The sequence below is a fragment of the Astatotilapia calliptera genome, chromosome 11, assembly GCF_900246225.1.
Source record: "Astatotilapia calliptera chromosome 11, fAstCal1.2, whole genome shotgun sequence".
NCBI lineage: Eukaryota > Metazoa > Chordata > Actinopteri > Cichliformes > Cichlidae > Astatotilapia > Astatotilapia calliptera.
The window spans coordinates 15,001,725-15,016,864 of NC_039312.1; the positions used below are offsets into that span (position 1 = coordinate 15,001,725).

Below are 15,140 nucleotides of genomic sequence, written 5' to 3' on the forward strand. Positions count from 1 at the left end.
GTAAGTAAATGTTATTGGAAAAGTTGCTGAGGGTAATGAAAAGTGACAGAGGAGCTGAGTCAGACATGAAGCTCACACATAGGGATGCACTGAGACTGATGCATGAGTGTGTGTCTAAATGGTTCTTATGATTCATTTAGAAAATTCCAAAAATGCCTACCTGCCATTAACGGAGAGTCAAATACTAAGAGCTCAGTAAAACAGACTTTTGCATTCCTGTATGCTTACTATACCAGATAGTTGGGACTCAGTCAGTGGTTTCGCCCAGTCTGAAGGTCATGTGTGTGTGTTATTATGATGGCAGACAGTGGATTTTGATTGTGTGTTTATTTTGTGCCTGTGTGTTTGTAGGGCATGGCTTTCTCCCTGGAGGAGCGTCTCCAGGTGGGGATCCACGGCCTGCTGCCTCCCTGCTTCGCCAGTCAGGACATGCAGCTGCTGCGAGTGCTCAAGAACTATGACATGAAGAGAGATGATCTGGACAGGTGAGACTGGCACAGTCTAACACAGATGGGAAATCTCTTCACAGTCAAGCTGCAATGACTTACCCACCTTACCTTCTATCAGCTTCGAATCAGCAGCCCATGAAGGGTTGAATTTCAACTAATCCTCCTAGTGCACGCAGAGAGTTCCACATCTGGAAGCCTTCAAGACACGGAAGGGATTAGTGATCCACCCCTCTAAAGTCCACATCCATCTCCTAACCCCATAGATGTTACCTAACAAACCTGCACGCTATTCTCCCCATCTCTCCTGCCAGATCTTCTTGTTGTCATACCCTCCATGTGGTCCAAATGAAAAGTGCAGACAGTTTTACATGCTTCATTAGACTCAATGCTGTTACCATTGTGCAATGAAAGTGCCATTTGCAAACATTTCAGTTCGAGCTCTTTGATCAGTCAAAGTCATCGTCTGGTTTACTGTTTTGAATTATCTGCAGCGCACTGAATAATATGTGTTTGTGAAGCTTCCCCTTGCTCTAGTTAGCTGTCACTATAATGCTTGTGAGACAGGATTCAGGGTCAGCAGGAATTACTGTAGATAGCTTCTTAACAGCCTCCTCATTTCTCACCATAGCAACAGTGCAGCGTCAGCATATAAAATCAGTTATTACAAGCCTGACATTGCCATTCCCATGCCCTATCGGTGTCATTTACAATCTCTCCGGGACTTGAGCATCTTCCAAACTATGAGTTTTGCTCTCGTAGATCACAGACTGCTTTTGCCTGTCGTTGCTCGAGCATGCTGTGTTTACATACAGTCTGTCCTGTGACTCTGAATCCTTCTTTGGTGTTTAACGCTAGACGTTGTCATTCATTTTTTTATTGAGCATAACTCAAAATGTCATCTTCCCATACTATTTTAATCCCACGTGTGGAATTTGTCTTGGTTTTGAATTTTTTGAAAAAAGAGAAACGGCACTGTGAGCACATGCGTTTGCCATTTGAGATGATGGAGCGACTCGAATGCTTGCTGTGACTGCACCGTCAACACAGGAAATGGATGTTCAAAGCCTTCGCCAAGCACAATACTGCAGGACATAAAATGGTACAGCTGAAGGGGAACTTCACATCCAGTGATGTTGTTAAAAGGCATTAATAGATTTAAAATGAGCCAAGGCTGAGCAGAGCTTGTTGATCACTCATGCTAAGACAGATAAAGGAAGAGATAGATGAGGTCCTAAGTCAGCTGCCCCACTAGGTTGACTTTAAAGGAAACAATGCATCCAATAAGTCAGCAGGGATACTGCTTTATAAAGCAGTGTGTACTGTAAATATTGCTGTTTCCTGGGTGTGGGAGTGTGCTCCCTTTTAAGGTTAAAAATGGATAAAGAATTTTTTCTTAACATTTGCCAGCATCAGATCAAACCATATCACCCCACAGGAAATTATTAGGATTTTCTATGGAGACGTAACTAGTTGTGTGGTTCTGTTTGATGACTGACAGTCACAATTGAAGTCATTAAAATGTTGAAGAAAAATGTAAAATGTCTATTATTGTGCTCAACTGAAGCTACGTGTCGACGCAGTTTCCACCTTTTTTCTCAGCCGTGCCCTTCTTTGTGTTTCGGGATCTCTGTTGATTTTACTCATGAAGACCAGTTTACTTTCAAATCTTTTACTTTTCTCTCAGCCCACCAAAGAAAGAAAGGATTATATTGTGAAAAGTAACAAATGTGATCATCCCATCTCACTTTTGCCTCTCTTTAAATTCCACACACAATGAAACATACAGTGGGGCAAAAAAGTATTTAGTCAGCCACCAATTGTGCAAGTTCCCCCACCTAAAATGATGACAGAGGTCAGTAATTTGCACCAGAGGTACACTTCAACTGTGAGAGACAGAATGTGAAAAGAAAATCCATGAATTCACATGGTAGGATTTGTAAAGAATTTATTCGTAAATTAGGGTGGAAAATAAGTATTTGGTCACCTCAAACATGGAAAATCTCTGGCTCTCACAGACCTGTAACGTCTTCTGTAAGAAGCTTTTCTGTCCCCCACTCGTTACCTGTATGAATGGCACCTGTTTGAACCCATCATCTGTATAAAAGACACCTGTCCACAGCCTCAAACAGTCAGACTCCAAACTCCGCCATGGCCAAGACCAAAGAGCTTTCGAAGGACACCAGGAAAAGTATTGTAGACCTGCACCAGACTGGGAAGAGTGAATCTACAATAGGCAAGCAGCTTGGTGTGAAAAAATCAACTGTGGGAGCAATCATCAGAAAATGGAAGACATACAAGACCACTGATAATCTCCCTCGATCTGGGGCTCCACGCAAGATCTCATCTCGTGGGGTCAAAATGATCATGAGAACGGTGAGCAAAGATCCCAGAACCACACGGGGGGACCTGGTGAATGACCTGCAGAGAGCTGGGACCAAAGTAACAAAGGTCACCATCAGTAACACACTACAACGGCAGGGAATCAAATCCCGCAGTGCCAGACGTGTTCCGCTGCTGAAGCCAGTGCATGTCCAGGCCCGTCTGAAGTTTGCCAGAGAGCACATGGATGATACAGCAGAGGATTGGGAGAATGTCATGTGGTCAGATGAAACCAAAGTAGAACTTTTTGGTATAAACTCAACTCGTCGTGTTTGGAGGACGAAGAATACTGAGTTGCATCCCAAGAACACCATACCTACTGTGAAGCATGGGGGTGGAAACATCATGCTATGGGGCTGTTTTTCTGCCAAGGGGACAGGACGACTGATCCGTGTTAAGGACAGAATAAATGGGGCCATGTATCGTGAGATTTTGAGCCAAAACCTCCTTCCATCAGTGAGAACTTTGAAGATGAAACGAGGCTGGGTCTTCCAACATGACAATGATCCAAAACACACCGCCCGGGCAACAAAGGAGTGGCTCCGTAAGAAGCATTTGAAAGTCCTGGAGTGGCCTAGCCAGTCTCCAGACCTCAACCCCATAGAAAATCTGTGGCGGGAGTTGAAAGTCCGTGTTGCTCGGCGACAGCCCCAAAACATGACTGCTCTCCAGAAGATCTGCATGGAGGAATGGGCCAAAATACCAGCTACTGTGTGTGCAAACCTGGTAAAGACCTATAGTAAACGTTTGACCTCTGTTATTGCCAACAAAGGTTATGTTACAAAGTATTGAGTTGTATTTTTGTTATTGACCAAATACTTATTTCCCACCCTGATTTACGAATAAATTCTTTACAAATCCTACCATGTGGATTCATGGATTTTTTTTTCACATTCTGTCTCTCACAGTTGAAGTGTACCTCTGGTGCAAATTACTGACCTCTGTCATCATTTTAGGTGGGGGAACTTGCACAATCGGTGGCTGACTAAATACTTTTTTGCCCCACTGTACATGGAAATACAGTGTATAAGGCAAAAGCAGAACTTGAGAGTCAATATTTTGCATGAACTTTATTCAACACCTGAACTCTCTGAGGCAGCTTTCTTGTCATTTCTTTAAGTAGTCTTGAGGAATAGTTCACCGGGCTTCTTGAAGGACATTTAAAACTCTTCATTAGCTGCTTTTTGTTCTGTTCTCTGTCAAGATCCAACACTGCTTTAATAATGTCGAGCTCCGGGCTCTGGGGAGGCCCATCCATGACTGACAGTGCTCCATTGTGTGTTTTTCTACCCAGGTATGCTCTTACTGCAGGGCCAGTGGGTTTGTGTTGATGAAAACTGGAGCCAATTAGACACTTTCTAGAAAGCTTTCTAGAAAAGAATAATAATAATAATAATGATAATAACTTTATTGACTCCAGAGGGAAATTTATATATCTGACACAGCTTATCTGCTATTTGCATGAAACTGAAAAACCTGATGAGTGTGAATGATTTTCTGTAACTCTAAAAACTAATTTACATAGCTTTAATCTCAGCCATTGCTTAAATTTTCTTTTAAAAGGAAATCTTTTAATTTCCTTTTTTACAAGTCCATAATTTACTCTCTACTTTTCCCCCTGGCACTGATGTGGGTTCTGTACTGTTCCATAGCAGCTTTTGAAGGTAAAAATAAATATTCACATGTTATCAGCAAATGACATTACTAACGGCTATTTATATGAGTATAAAAACATTTCAGTGTCTTTTAAGTGTGGACCATAGACTGTGTCAGCACACCTGCCAATTAATGAATTGCAGTTGGTAACCTCTGGGTACCAACCGGTCACCCATCATGCAACACCCTCAGGCTGTGGGTGACTTGCTTTAAATTGCAAGGCGATAAAGCAAGTCACCTGGTGGGAAGCAACCTGTCTTCAGTTAGTCAAGGTCAAATTGGACTGACTGCAATCATTCTCAAAGAGATTGGTGAAAGGTTGCCAATGTTTCAACCAGTCTGCTAAGCAGGAAATCATTTTGCAGAAACTGTCACTATTTATGGAGGAATTTCTGTTGCAAATCTGTGAGCTTTTACGTGAAAGTCTGTTGGAATCAGCTCTTCTGGAATTGCAGCTTTTGGCACTTCCAAGTTCTCTTCATTTTCAGCCCTAGAGATTGCCATTAGTATAAACTAGAACAAACCATTCACAACTGTTTTGTCACCATTTCCTTTTCCCTTTAAAAAGACAGACTCTCTTTCTAGTGTTTCAGCAACAGAGACAAGCTTTCATCATGCCACTCTGGCCAGACAAAGAGCCCCAGAGTAACATTTTCCACTCTCTTTTTTTAGTACTGTGAGTTTTGAAGTTTTGAATCTGTCATTTCGCCTGAAACAAATCCATTGAGCAAAAACCCCCAGAAAACCTCAAGGGCAGCTTTTTTTCCTGTAGTTTTTGGTTCTCCTCAGCAGATCATGTTTGCTCAGGTGTCATGGACACGGTTTCATCACTTTGGTTCTTACTGTAGGAAACAGATACATACGGTTTTTGAGTCTTCAGTAAATAACACATTGAAGGCTACATTAATTAAACTTTTTTTAATTATATGATACTGCAAAAGCAAGCCGTTCTATGGTTATATTTGGGTTAATCAATATGAAAACACATCTCTTCAAGAGCAGCTGTCAGCACCGTGCATTGTGCAGGTGCTGTGGCCTAACCTATAGCAGAGAGGCCATGCATGCTTTTTATCATCTCAACAAGAGGCACCCTTGTGCTCTTGACTTCATGGAAACTTCTGTGATCAGGAGTAGAGCCCTTTCAGGCATGCTCTGCTTAATTTGGTTCAAATGCAAACCTTCAGTTCCCAGTAAATCTATAATCACAGTCAAAAGCTTGTGTAGGTTATCTGAGAACTATTTTTTATTCTCTTTATTTGTTTCAGTCATTTGGAACACAAGTAAAAAATTTCTTCACAAATCAGGTTTTAGGGGGAATACTTCTCTTCTTTTCCTTCTTTCTCGTTTTTTTTCAGTAGCTTCAGTTCCTTTAATCTCCCTGGTTTGTGCACTGTTGCAGCCAGGTGAACACAGTGTTCTCTCATCCCTCAGTCTCCTTGATAGTCTCTCGCAAACATCCAGGATTTAACATCTGACTTCAATAAGCTTAGGTTAGCAGCTACCATTTGTCAAGATGCTTAAGATTAACATGCTCTGTTTTCTTCTCTGTCACTCCCAGATATGTGTTCCTAATGGGGCTCCAGGACCACAACGAGAAGCTCTTCTATCGGGTGCTCTTGTCAGACATCGAAAGGTTTATGCCCATCATTTACACCCCCACTGTGGGTCTGGCCTGCCAACAGTATAGCCTCATATTCCAAAGGCCTAGGTGAGTCACTCTCACAGTGTTTTTCTTCCTCTTATATTGTGAAATGGTACATTCCTAAACCAATAAACCCACTTAACATTACATTTATTATCAGCTTATTTCAGGCAATGTTGTTATCCCTCAGTTGGTCTTTTAACACTCAGTTATTAAGTGTTTTATGGTACTGGTTGTTGTGCTCAGTATCAGCCAGTATTTCTTTCTGTCTTTTTCTTACTGCTGGCTGTGTGGCATCTATATTTCACTGCTTCAGGCTGCCCTTTTACACACCGAGTCCCACTGAAAAGAAGTGCTTGGTCACAGGTGTCAGCTAGTAACATACCATAGACTGATGGTATAAGGATAAAGGCAAAATGCAATCTAAATGCACATGGCAGATAGATTATGGTGTTCAAAAAGGATGAGAGATTCACTGGAGAGACAATATGCTAAAAAAGTTGACAGGCAGCAACAATAATATTGTTGAATAGCACAATCTGGGATTTAATCAATTGTGTAGATCATTATTTCACCCAAGGCTAAAAGCCATATAAATGTTCAAGCATGTGTGCCAACAAATGACTGGTTGTACTGTAACAAAACCAGAAGCTCAAAGACTCTTAACCTATGTGTATGCTATGTTGGAACTGGACTCTTTGATGCTATAAAATCTGAAACAAACTTGGAGGTTGCGGTAGGCCTTAAAGTTGTAGTTTGGTTGGACTGCTCAGCTTGAGGCAAAACCGCAGTAAGCTGTTGAAATCAGTCCAGCATTTACCTTGACTGGATCTCTGCTCCTTGCAGACAGACATTCACAGGTTTCCCTTTCTTCTCTACTGTAAACGCACACACGCACATGCACACACATTTCTCTGATTGTATCTGTTTTCTTTCACCTAGGTTCATCTGGTCCAAGTCTCTCACTATCTGACAAATAAATTCCCTGAGCAGCTACTACTAGATATTGAGCTGATACTGCTTTCACTCTCGTTCTGTTTTTCTTGGATCCTTCTCCTTGCATTTAACCTTTTTCAGGTGGTTACAAGTGCTCTGTTTGCTTCCCACTGAAAAAGGCCACCATTTTACTGTCCTCCACAGGCCCTTAACCTCACTTAACTGGAATTATAATTATTGACTCTGTTCAGCCTCAAGCAACCAAGCAATTTTAACTACTAAAATGACAGGAGTGGGGTCATTTATGACAGTTTATATTTTCAAGTGGAATGCTTCTCAATGGCTTTATTTGTGTTTATCAAAGCTCTAGCCATTCTTACAACACATGTTGTAACTGTTCTGTTTTCCATGATTTCAGTCATTTTTAAGGCAAAACAAATTCACTTAATTGACTCCTTTCCATCGGTTGAACTATTTTCATCGTTGCTAATTTAGGTATTAAGTAGCTACCTCTCTGCAGCTGCAAATCTTGTGCTCTTTATCTGTTAGCCATGGTCACTGCAAAACATTACAAGGCAACAGTTAGAAGTAGAAAATTACAATAAAATCCAAATCTGTAATGTACAAAACATATGTATAATTCTTGAGTCATAAAAAACCCCATCACACCAATGGTCCAATCACAAGACTTATGAAAACGTCTGGAATTAGACTAACAAATGCATGGTACGAAACAGCTTGGCAATTTTAAAATATCACAGTGGCACATGTAAATATGGACCTCGGGTCATAAATGATATCAACTGGTCACTTTAAGGTGAAAGAATTAATAGTATTTATGTAATCCTAAATATAGACATATAAACCTACTCTTTGTTAGTAAACTACTGTCAGGAGCTGTAAAAAAATATAAACCTTCATAATATACATGAATCTTCATCAATGATGACCTTAATCTTAGGAACCTACATTTAGAAAAAAATGTTATCCCAAGTCTAGGCCATCATGGGTGAAAATACAATCATTCTAAGTGACACACAAAAACCATTTGCATATTTCCAAAAGAGACTTTCTTGTCTCCAAAACATAGGGTTAGGGTTTGATATCACTGATAACTAACTAACAGGGTTAACTAAAGGTGACTACTAAAATAGTTTAACAAAGAAGCTGGAGTTAGACAGTTAACCTGATAGAATGGTAAAACTTACGCTGCTCTTACATTACTTCCTTCCATACTTACACATGCTTTGTCCGATGGAGAGATGTGTCCTCAATGTCAACTACAGCCACACGTGCTCCAGAAGTACTTGGTTTGAGTACTCATAATAGTCATTTGCTGAACATGAAATGCTGTACATTGCTCACTTTCAAAGGTCGCCATTTTGGCTGTGCAGTTGGAAGTAAAAGGAAGATATGTTGTCTACACCAATGATTGTGCCAATATAAGCTACCTAGCTAACAGTGCCTGATTGCACTTGAAACCACATATTACATTTATCCTAGAATTGTTATGTGTGTTAAATTGTCACCTTTATTGTAGAACTGTCTAGTTTTATGTGTGGTCAGAAGCACAACATGTACAGCTGATAATCACGCTGCAGTAGCTACCACAACAGTTATAGTCATGTGTTACAAGTGTTACAATCATGTCTTGGAAGCAGCTACTTTCTGCTACTCCAAAGTTACAAAGGGTAACTCCACAAACTTCATTCAGGAGATTACCACAGATACCCTCACTGACATAACCCCATTCACTCAATCTAAGACAACACTAACCTTTCAAAAAGTCTTATTCTACATAGCTACATATGTAGTGTACTAACAGAACTGACCTAAACTGAAACACAGTAATAACCTTAGAAATCAAAGAATGATGTCAGAAGGGGAGTGTATATTTTAAAGATACCAAGTAGCAATGGGGATCTACCAGTATTCCCTGCTATCAGGAATCTGGTCTGCAGCAGCGGGAGAATTTTGCTTTGAGTCCTGGTTTCATACAAACTCTTCGGATTCTTTGGATGAGCTGTGAAACCGCAGTTTTCCAAATTGTGTCCAAACAGTTTTATTTTAAACACTTACCTCTGGTACATTTAAGGTGCTTGGAAACCAAAATTCTCCCAGGCACATAACATTATCCAACATCTTGCTGTTTCCCCATCCTTGCAAAACTATTTGGAAAATATTCCTAGCATGCTTGCCTTCTTCTCACACTGAGCTGCCTGGAGGAGTCATTTTATACACTCCCTCTGTCTCAGAGCAGAGTGAGCCAGAACGTGCTGCCAGAGCCTCCGGGGTTGGGAGCTTGGCCTCTTTGAGTGCGCATCAGTGGGTCGGTTAGCAGAATATACCGGGGACGAATCCGACTGCCTTTAAGAGGCTCTAAGAGATTTGGATTTTCAGCCAGGTTGCTGCTCTGTACTGACATAGCCTGAGAAAAGAACAATGATATCTAGATTGCTGCATTTTAAATCCCATGCTGACTGAAAGACTTGAAGTACTGAAGGACTTCTATAAAACTAATGTCTGTAGTTTTATAGAAGTCCTTCAGCAGAGGTTAAATAAGTGAACAGCATTTGCTATCCCAGTGAGCTTCTTTTTTTTTTATTTTAACAGCTGCAGGTGGTTATATTGCATGATGATCTCATATAATCTGTGGTTCATATAAGTACCCTGAAAAAAGCTGCTGCTGAGGAGAAGTGATGCCTTTTGGAGAAACTTGGGTGATACATGTCCCTTTGCAGATCAAATAAAATTTAAATATGAACACTGATGAATTACTATGTCAACAAGAGGGGAAAAAGGTTTGCCAGAACTTATAATAATGATTGCTGTAAGCAACTAATCCTGGAGTCACACTTGTAAAAATAGTGGTCGAAGACCATGGCATGACCAAAATTACTCCAACTGTGCACAATGAGCTACAATATTGTTGCCTTTGAAGACAGGAGACCAGATCTGGGACAGTTTATGGTTAGTTGCTGTCTTGCTGTCTTGTGAATGGCAAACATAAATCATTTGCGAGGGTGATTTTTCCAGTCTACAAGCTGCAAAAGCATACTATCCATCCACTGGACAGACTTATGGTAACATGGGCTGTGCTTGTTTTAAAGATCCTTTGAATAAACTCTTCTTTCACCTGTTTTCCTCCAGCCCCTCTCCTGTTTTGTCTTTTCTCTGTAATGTTATGGAGCAAAAAGTGGACATCTTAGTTTAATGAACACGTCCTTTGTGTCATATTGAAAAACCACAAGCAAATATGAGTAATAGCATTTTCCATGGACTTGACTGTAAGGAACTACACCACCTTTACAATTTGCTATGTGTTACTGCTGAGGACGCGTGGCCGTCATTTTGGTGTTTGTTTGTTTTTTTCTATGATCCTGAAGGATAAGGTCAGGTTTCAGATTTGTTCTGGGTACATCTGGTGTAAAAATCCATGCTTCTGTTTTTGCTTTTTACTCAAAGGAAATTTGAGAAATCTTCATAATGGATTACTGATGTCACCATGCATCCATGTGTGTGAGTGCATATGTACACGAATGTCTTCTATACTGACCACCCTGGCAGCAGATTAGGTTCTAATCACTGGCATTCAGGTATAAAGACTTTCTGTGTGGAAGCAGGAACCCCTCTTTGTCTCATCTGATTAGCAGCTAATCTACCTCTTGGACTAAACACTCTGACACCAGGACTTGTAGCAGAGGCTCAAAGTTGAACACTATTAACTGTCAAACCAAGGCCTTTTTCACTGATCTTAAGATAGGAGAGAGACAGTCGGACAAAGGAATACATTCACATCATGAGAAGATTTGTGCTTCTGCTTACTTTTGTTGGTTTGTAAGCTTGTGAGCAGATAGTGTTTAGCAGATAATGTTAGCCTGTCTTCATCACACAAAGTTTGTTTCTGTTCTCACCATAAATATAGGTTGTGTACTTTTGTTTGACAGTTGAAAGAGCCCACTTGTGATAAATGAAAATGTTTTTCAGCAGAAACATGATTCCAAGTGTAGTTTGAAAATAATTACCTCTAGCTGAGCCATTTCCAGTGCTCCTGTGACCTCTTTGGTGTGTCTAAAAAAAATCCTCATAGGCCCTTTTACCACTACCAACCGTGCCTTTTCGAGGGGCGCTTGTCATAAACGATACGAACCAATCCATTATCCTGATGGAGATGGAGTGGATTCCACTTTGAGGAGATCTGTATAGTTTTATCTGTCAGAAGCTGGAGGCTTTCTTAAAACTAAGAGGCATTCTTGAAGGCAAGGTGAAGAACCTTTTTTTCTTCTTAGCACCAGTGTGCACCATGTGATATTATATATAGAAACTATTTTTCCTATACATTTAGCCCTTAGGCCCTTTCACTGAGCTCTTTCAAAGATGGATTGTGTTATTATTTTCAATGAACAATGTAAAAATGAGTTTATTGTAATGAAATTATTCTTTTTTTTCACATTTCTTTTTCCTCTGACACTCTCATTTTGACTTAAGTTGGAAGGTAACTGCACTTTTCATCAGTCCTTGATAGCCCAAACTCACTCACACTGAATTTCAACTTAAAAAAGATCTGTCTAGAAGATTTACAAATCGTAAAAGATTTCTGTAGGTAAACCTATCGATCACTAACAGTTGTCCACAGTTGGTTGTGTCACCAAATCTCTGAGTTTCTCATGTGCTTTTGCATTGTGCTCTCGATCAAGAGATTGTTTTTGCCATGACTGGACAGAATGAGGTTAGCAGGGACAGAAGTGGTTTAAAGTATTAAAATGTAAACCTGAAAGCTGAGGTTTGTGTCTTAATTATGCTTTGTGTTTTAAATCTAATTGTGTGTATACATTTTCTTTATAATAAAAACTTCATCACTTCAACAGACCCAAGCTAAGTCTTGAGTGGCTGTTCTTTGATTAAGTCAGAAGTCGAGCTACAGGAGGTTATAATGAAAGGCATCAGCTGAAGACTTAAAGCCGCCCCTAAAGGGACACGTGCTGAATGATGAAGTGTTCCAACATCGCAGATTATGGGCTTTTGAGCTGTGACTTCACATTATTCAGGCCCACACACAGTGTTACACTGCAAGCGTGTGCATTTAGATTGATAAGCATGCAGGACAAATTAAAAAAAAGAACTACATTCTTCTTCTGAATTGTTAATCCACACAGGACTACTGAACCGTGATGAACCACAAGTAAAAGAAATTTCACTTACCCCACATATGTGAGTCTAAGGGAATTTCTTTCAAGATTTTGAGTGATTGCAAGACTTTTAATGATGAATTTATTTACTGCATTTTTTTCTTTTTGGTAGACCATGAGAGAACTCAGAATATGCTTTGTTTGATCGGGAGAAGTAATGAAGAAGTGGGGAGCAGAGAAATGGTTTGGAATTACACTGACCTCATGAAGAAAGTGGCAAACATTTGGAAATAATTCCACTCTGGACTTTGAGGACTTTGTATAACAATATAGAGCTTATGTCCAAGGAAATGTTCAAGCCAGTGAAAGCAAAGAAATTTTCGGACACAGCAGACCTAACTGCTTTTTTCCTGCACTATCCCTTTTTATGATTTCATATACAGTTTAAATACACTTTAGTGTTACAATTTACTGTGTAAACATGGAAAGTAATCAGACTAAATATATCTTTTGAATAACTGTGTGTACTGGACTAAGACTACCTGGCTGAATCGTCTTTGACCTGCATTATCAGGGACCATTGCTAATTTAAACTGCCATAACGTTCCACGACTGAGAGCAGTGTAGCCTGCCTGAAAACCCAGGTGGTTGGATTTGGCCTTTTCTTTTCTTTTTTTCTTTTTTTAGAAAGTATGCTTGCTGTCCTGTGTCTTTAAGAAATGACCATGAAATCATTGTGATATTAAGTTGGGGTTTGGTTTGGCTAATGGCTGTCAGCCTGCCTGGCCAGTTCTGTCCAAGTCTCACCTCAAGTTTGGCTATAGTCTCACACTCTCTGTTGGTTTACATCCAGTCACGGTCTGAACTCACTGCTTTTCAGATTCTGACTTTGTTTAAAAAAAATCTGCTTAAAATGCCCAAATTTCAAACCTCAGAAACTGCTTTGAGCAACATTACACAAACCCAAAGAACAACACACTACTGCCAGTGTATCGTGATATGTCTGAAAATCATCAGCAGTTTTTTGTTCTACACGTTGCTATGTATATAGATGGCATCAGAATAAACTGACATATGGTCAGTTTTTCAGTTCAGTCTCTCAATGCATAACCACCTTCAGTAAAATTATGTGGACATTGACGGCTGCTGGTGTTTACAGTGCTAATATTAGACACAAACTAGTATGAGTAACTGCATTTTGAATAGTGTTGAAACCTGTGCCATATTCAACACAGACAGAGACAGGATGGATCAGGAGATAACAGTAGGTGATGATTTTTCTTTAGCTCTACTATATGATGTGACATTCTCTATGCAGTGTATATGTTTATATGTTCCTAAACAGTTAATGCAATACGTTTGTTAAACCTCTTGAATTAAGGCTGAAAGTCTGCACTTCAATCACATTTTGATGGCTTGGTTTAAAATGAACAGTGTCTTTTCCCAAAAACACAGGAACCACAGTACAGGTGTCTTGCAGGCAATCGTTTTGATTTGAAATAGCAGGTAAATGCAAGTGTTACTGATGATTAGATTAGATGAAACTTTATTAATCCCTCGGGTGGGTTCCTCCAGGAAATTCAGTTTCCAGTAGCAAAGCACCGAAAGAAGTCTTTTGATGATGTCCATCAAAAGACAGCCAGTTCCTAGCTCATCAGTAGTGAAGTGTACACACAGCTCCAAAGGAGCTGAATAAAAAAAATCAATTTCAGTCCGACCTTACTGAAACTGCCAAATGACATATTAGTAAAAGTCCCTATTCTTCTAAACACAAAAATTACAGACCATAGTTGTGTTTGGCATTTATCCCCCCCACATCATCTCCACAGTTCAGATTTTGGCGCAGAGTAGTAATATTTCACCAGCCCACACTGGAAAACACGACTTGCTGACCATCCCCATGAAACTTATCTGATACTCTTTGTAAATCACACTCGGCCTGGTTTGCAGTTTTAAAGCATACCCAGTGGTGCCTTAGCAGCATGCAGCAGAAAATGTATTGAGCATATGTCACACAAACTGAAAGGTCAGATCTTCTCTCACAGCTTTAATGGGAATTTCACAGAGCCTTGGGATGAGAGAAAAAAAATGCAATAATAAATCTGATGACAGTGAGTCAAAGAAGTTGCGCAAATGGCTAAATGCAGCCCAGCTAGAACAAAGTTGATGCAGCTGTCATCTCTTTAAGAAAACGTGATGGAACTATAAAAGTGAAAAGCAGCAGAAGGTGACGAGTTATATACGACGCCTTATGGGATAGCCCGATTTTTCACTGTTGCCCACATCCTCCACTTCTTACTTAGCACTCTGTTTTAACAATGTTATGTTTTCTCTAAGCCTGCTGTCGCAGAGCTCCTATAAACAGACAGACGGCAAACTGAAACAAAACTATATCATTTCTTTATTATACCTGTCAAGACTCAAATGTGTGTGTATTGCTTGGATGCCCAAATAGATGTTGGAGGGGTCCAAAGCTAGTATACGAGGGTTGCCCAGACCTCAGCAGAGTTGATTTACACAGCTGGCTTGCACAAGCCTCACTGTTGTGTAATGTATAATAACAGGTGTGTTATCTAATGCAGTACCTTATCAAGAGCCAACCCATGACGGATTAGATTTGTGGAAATGAGTGGGGTATCTTTATCTATTTCATTACTATTTTCTATATTATTTTCTGAAAATGAAAATGGTCCAAGGAATCTCCACAGCCACACTTCAGAGTGAAAAATGCAGTCAGCTTTAAAATAAGCTTGAATTAAAAATTATACTTAAGATTTTTAATGTTAAGGGTTAAAATACATAGAGAATACACTGTAAACAGACTGGTGTTGTATCTTAGAGGTGGTACATAGAAATCTTTAGCGTCACACATGGGAAAGTGTCTGAGAAGTTTGCTGAATCCACCTTTGTTTCCCCCTGGATTAAATGGAAATTCCAAAGCAAAATTTC

At 39.9% G+C, this 15,140-nt stretch overlaps 1 protein-coding gene across 1 annotated transcript in view; it reads left to right on the forward strand.

Moving 5' to 3' along the window:
• Positions 1-15,140, forward strand: part of me1 (malic enzyme 1, NADP(+)-dependent, cytosolic) — an 82,729-nt gene that overhangs the window by 26,280 nt on the left and 41,309 nt on the right. The window contains exons 2-3 of the mRNA XM_026183894.1: positions 352-485; positions 6,043-6,192. Coding sequence (XP_026039679.1) covers positions 352-485; positions 6,043-6,192 — 284 coding nt within the window. The remainder of the gene's footprint in view (positions 1-351; positions 486-6,042; positions 6,193-15,140) is intronic.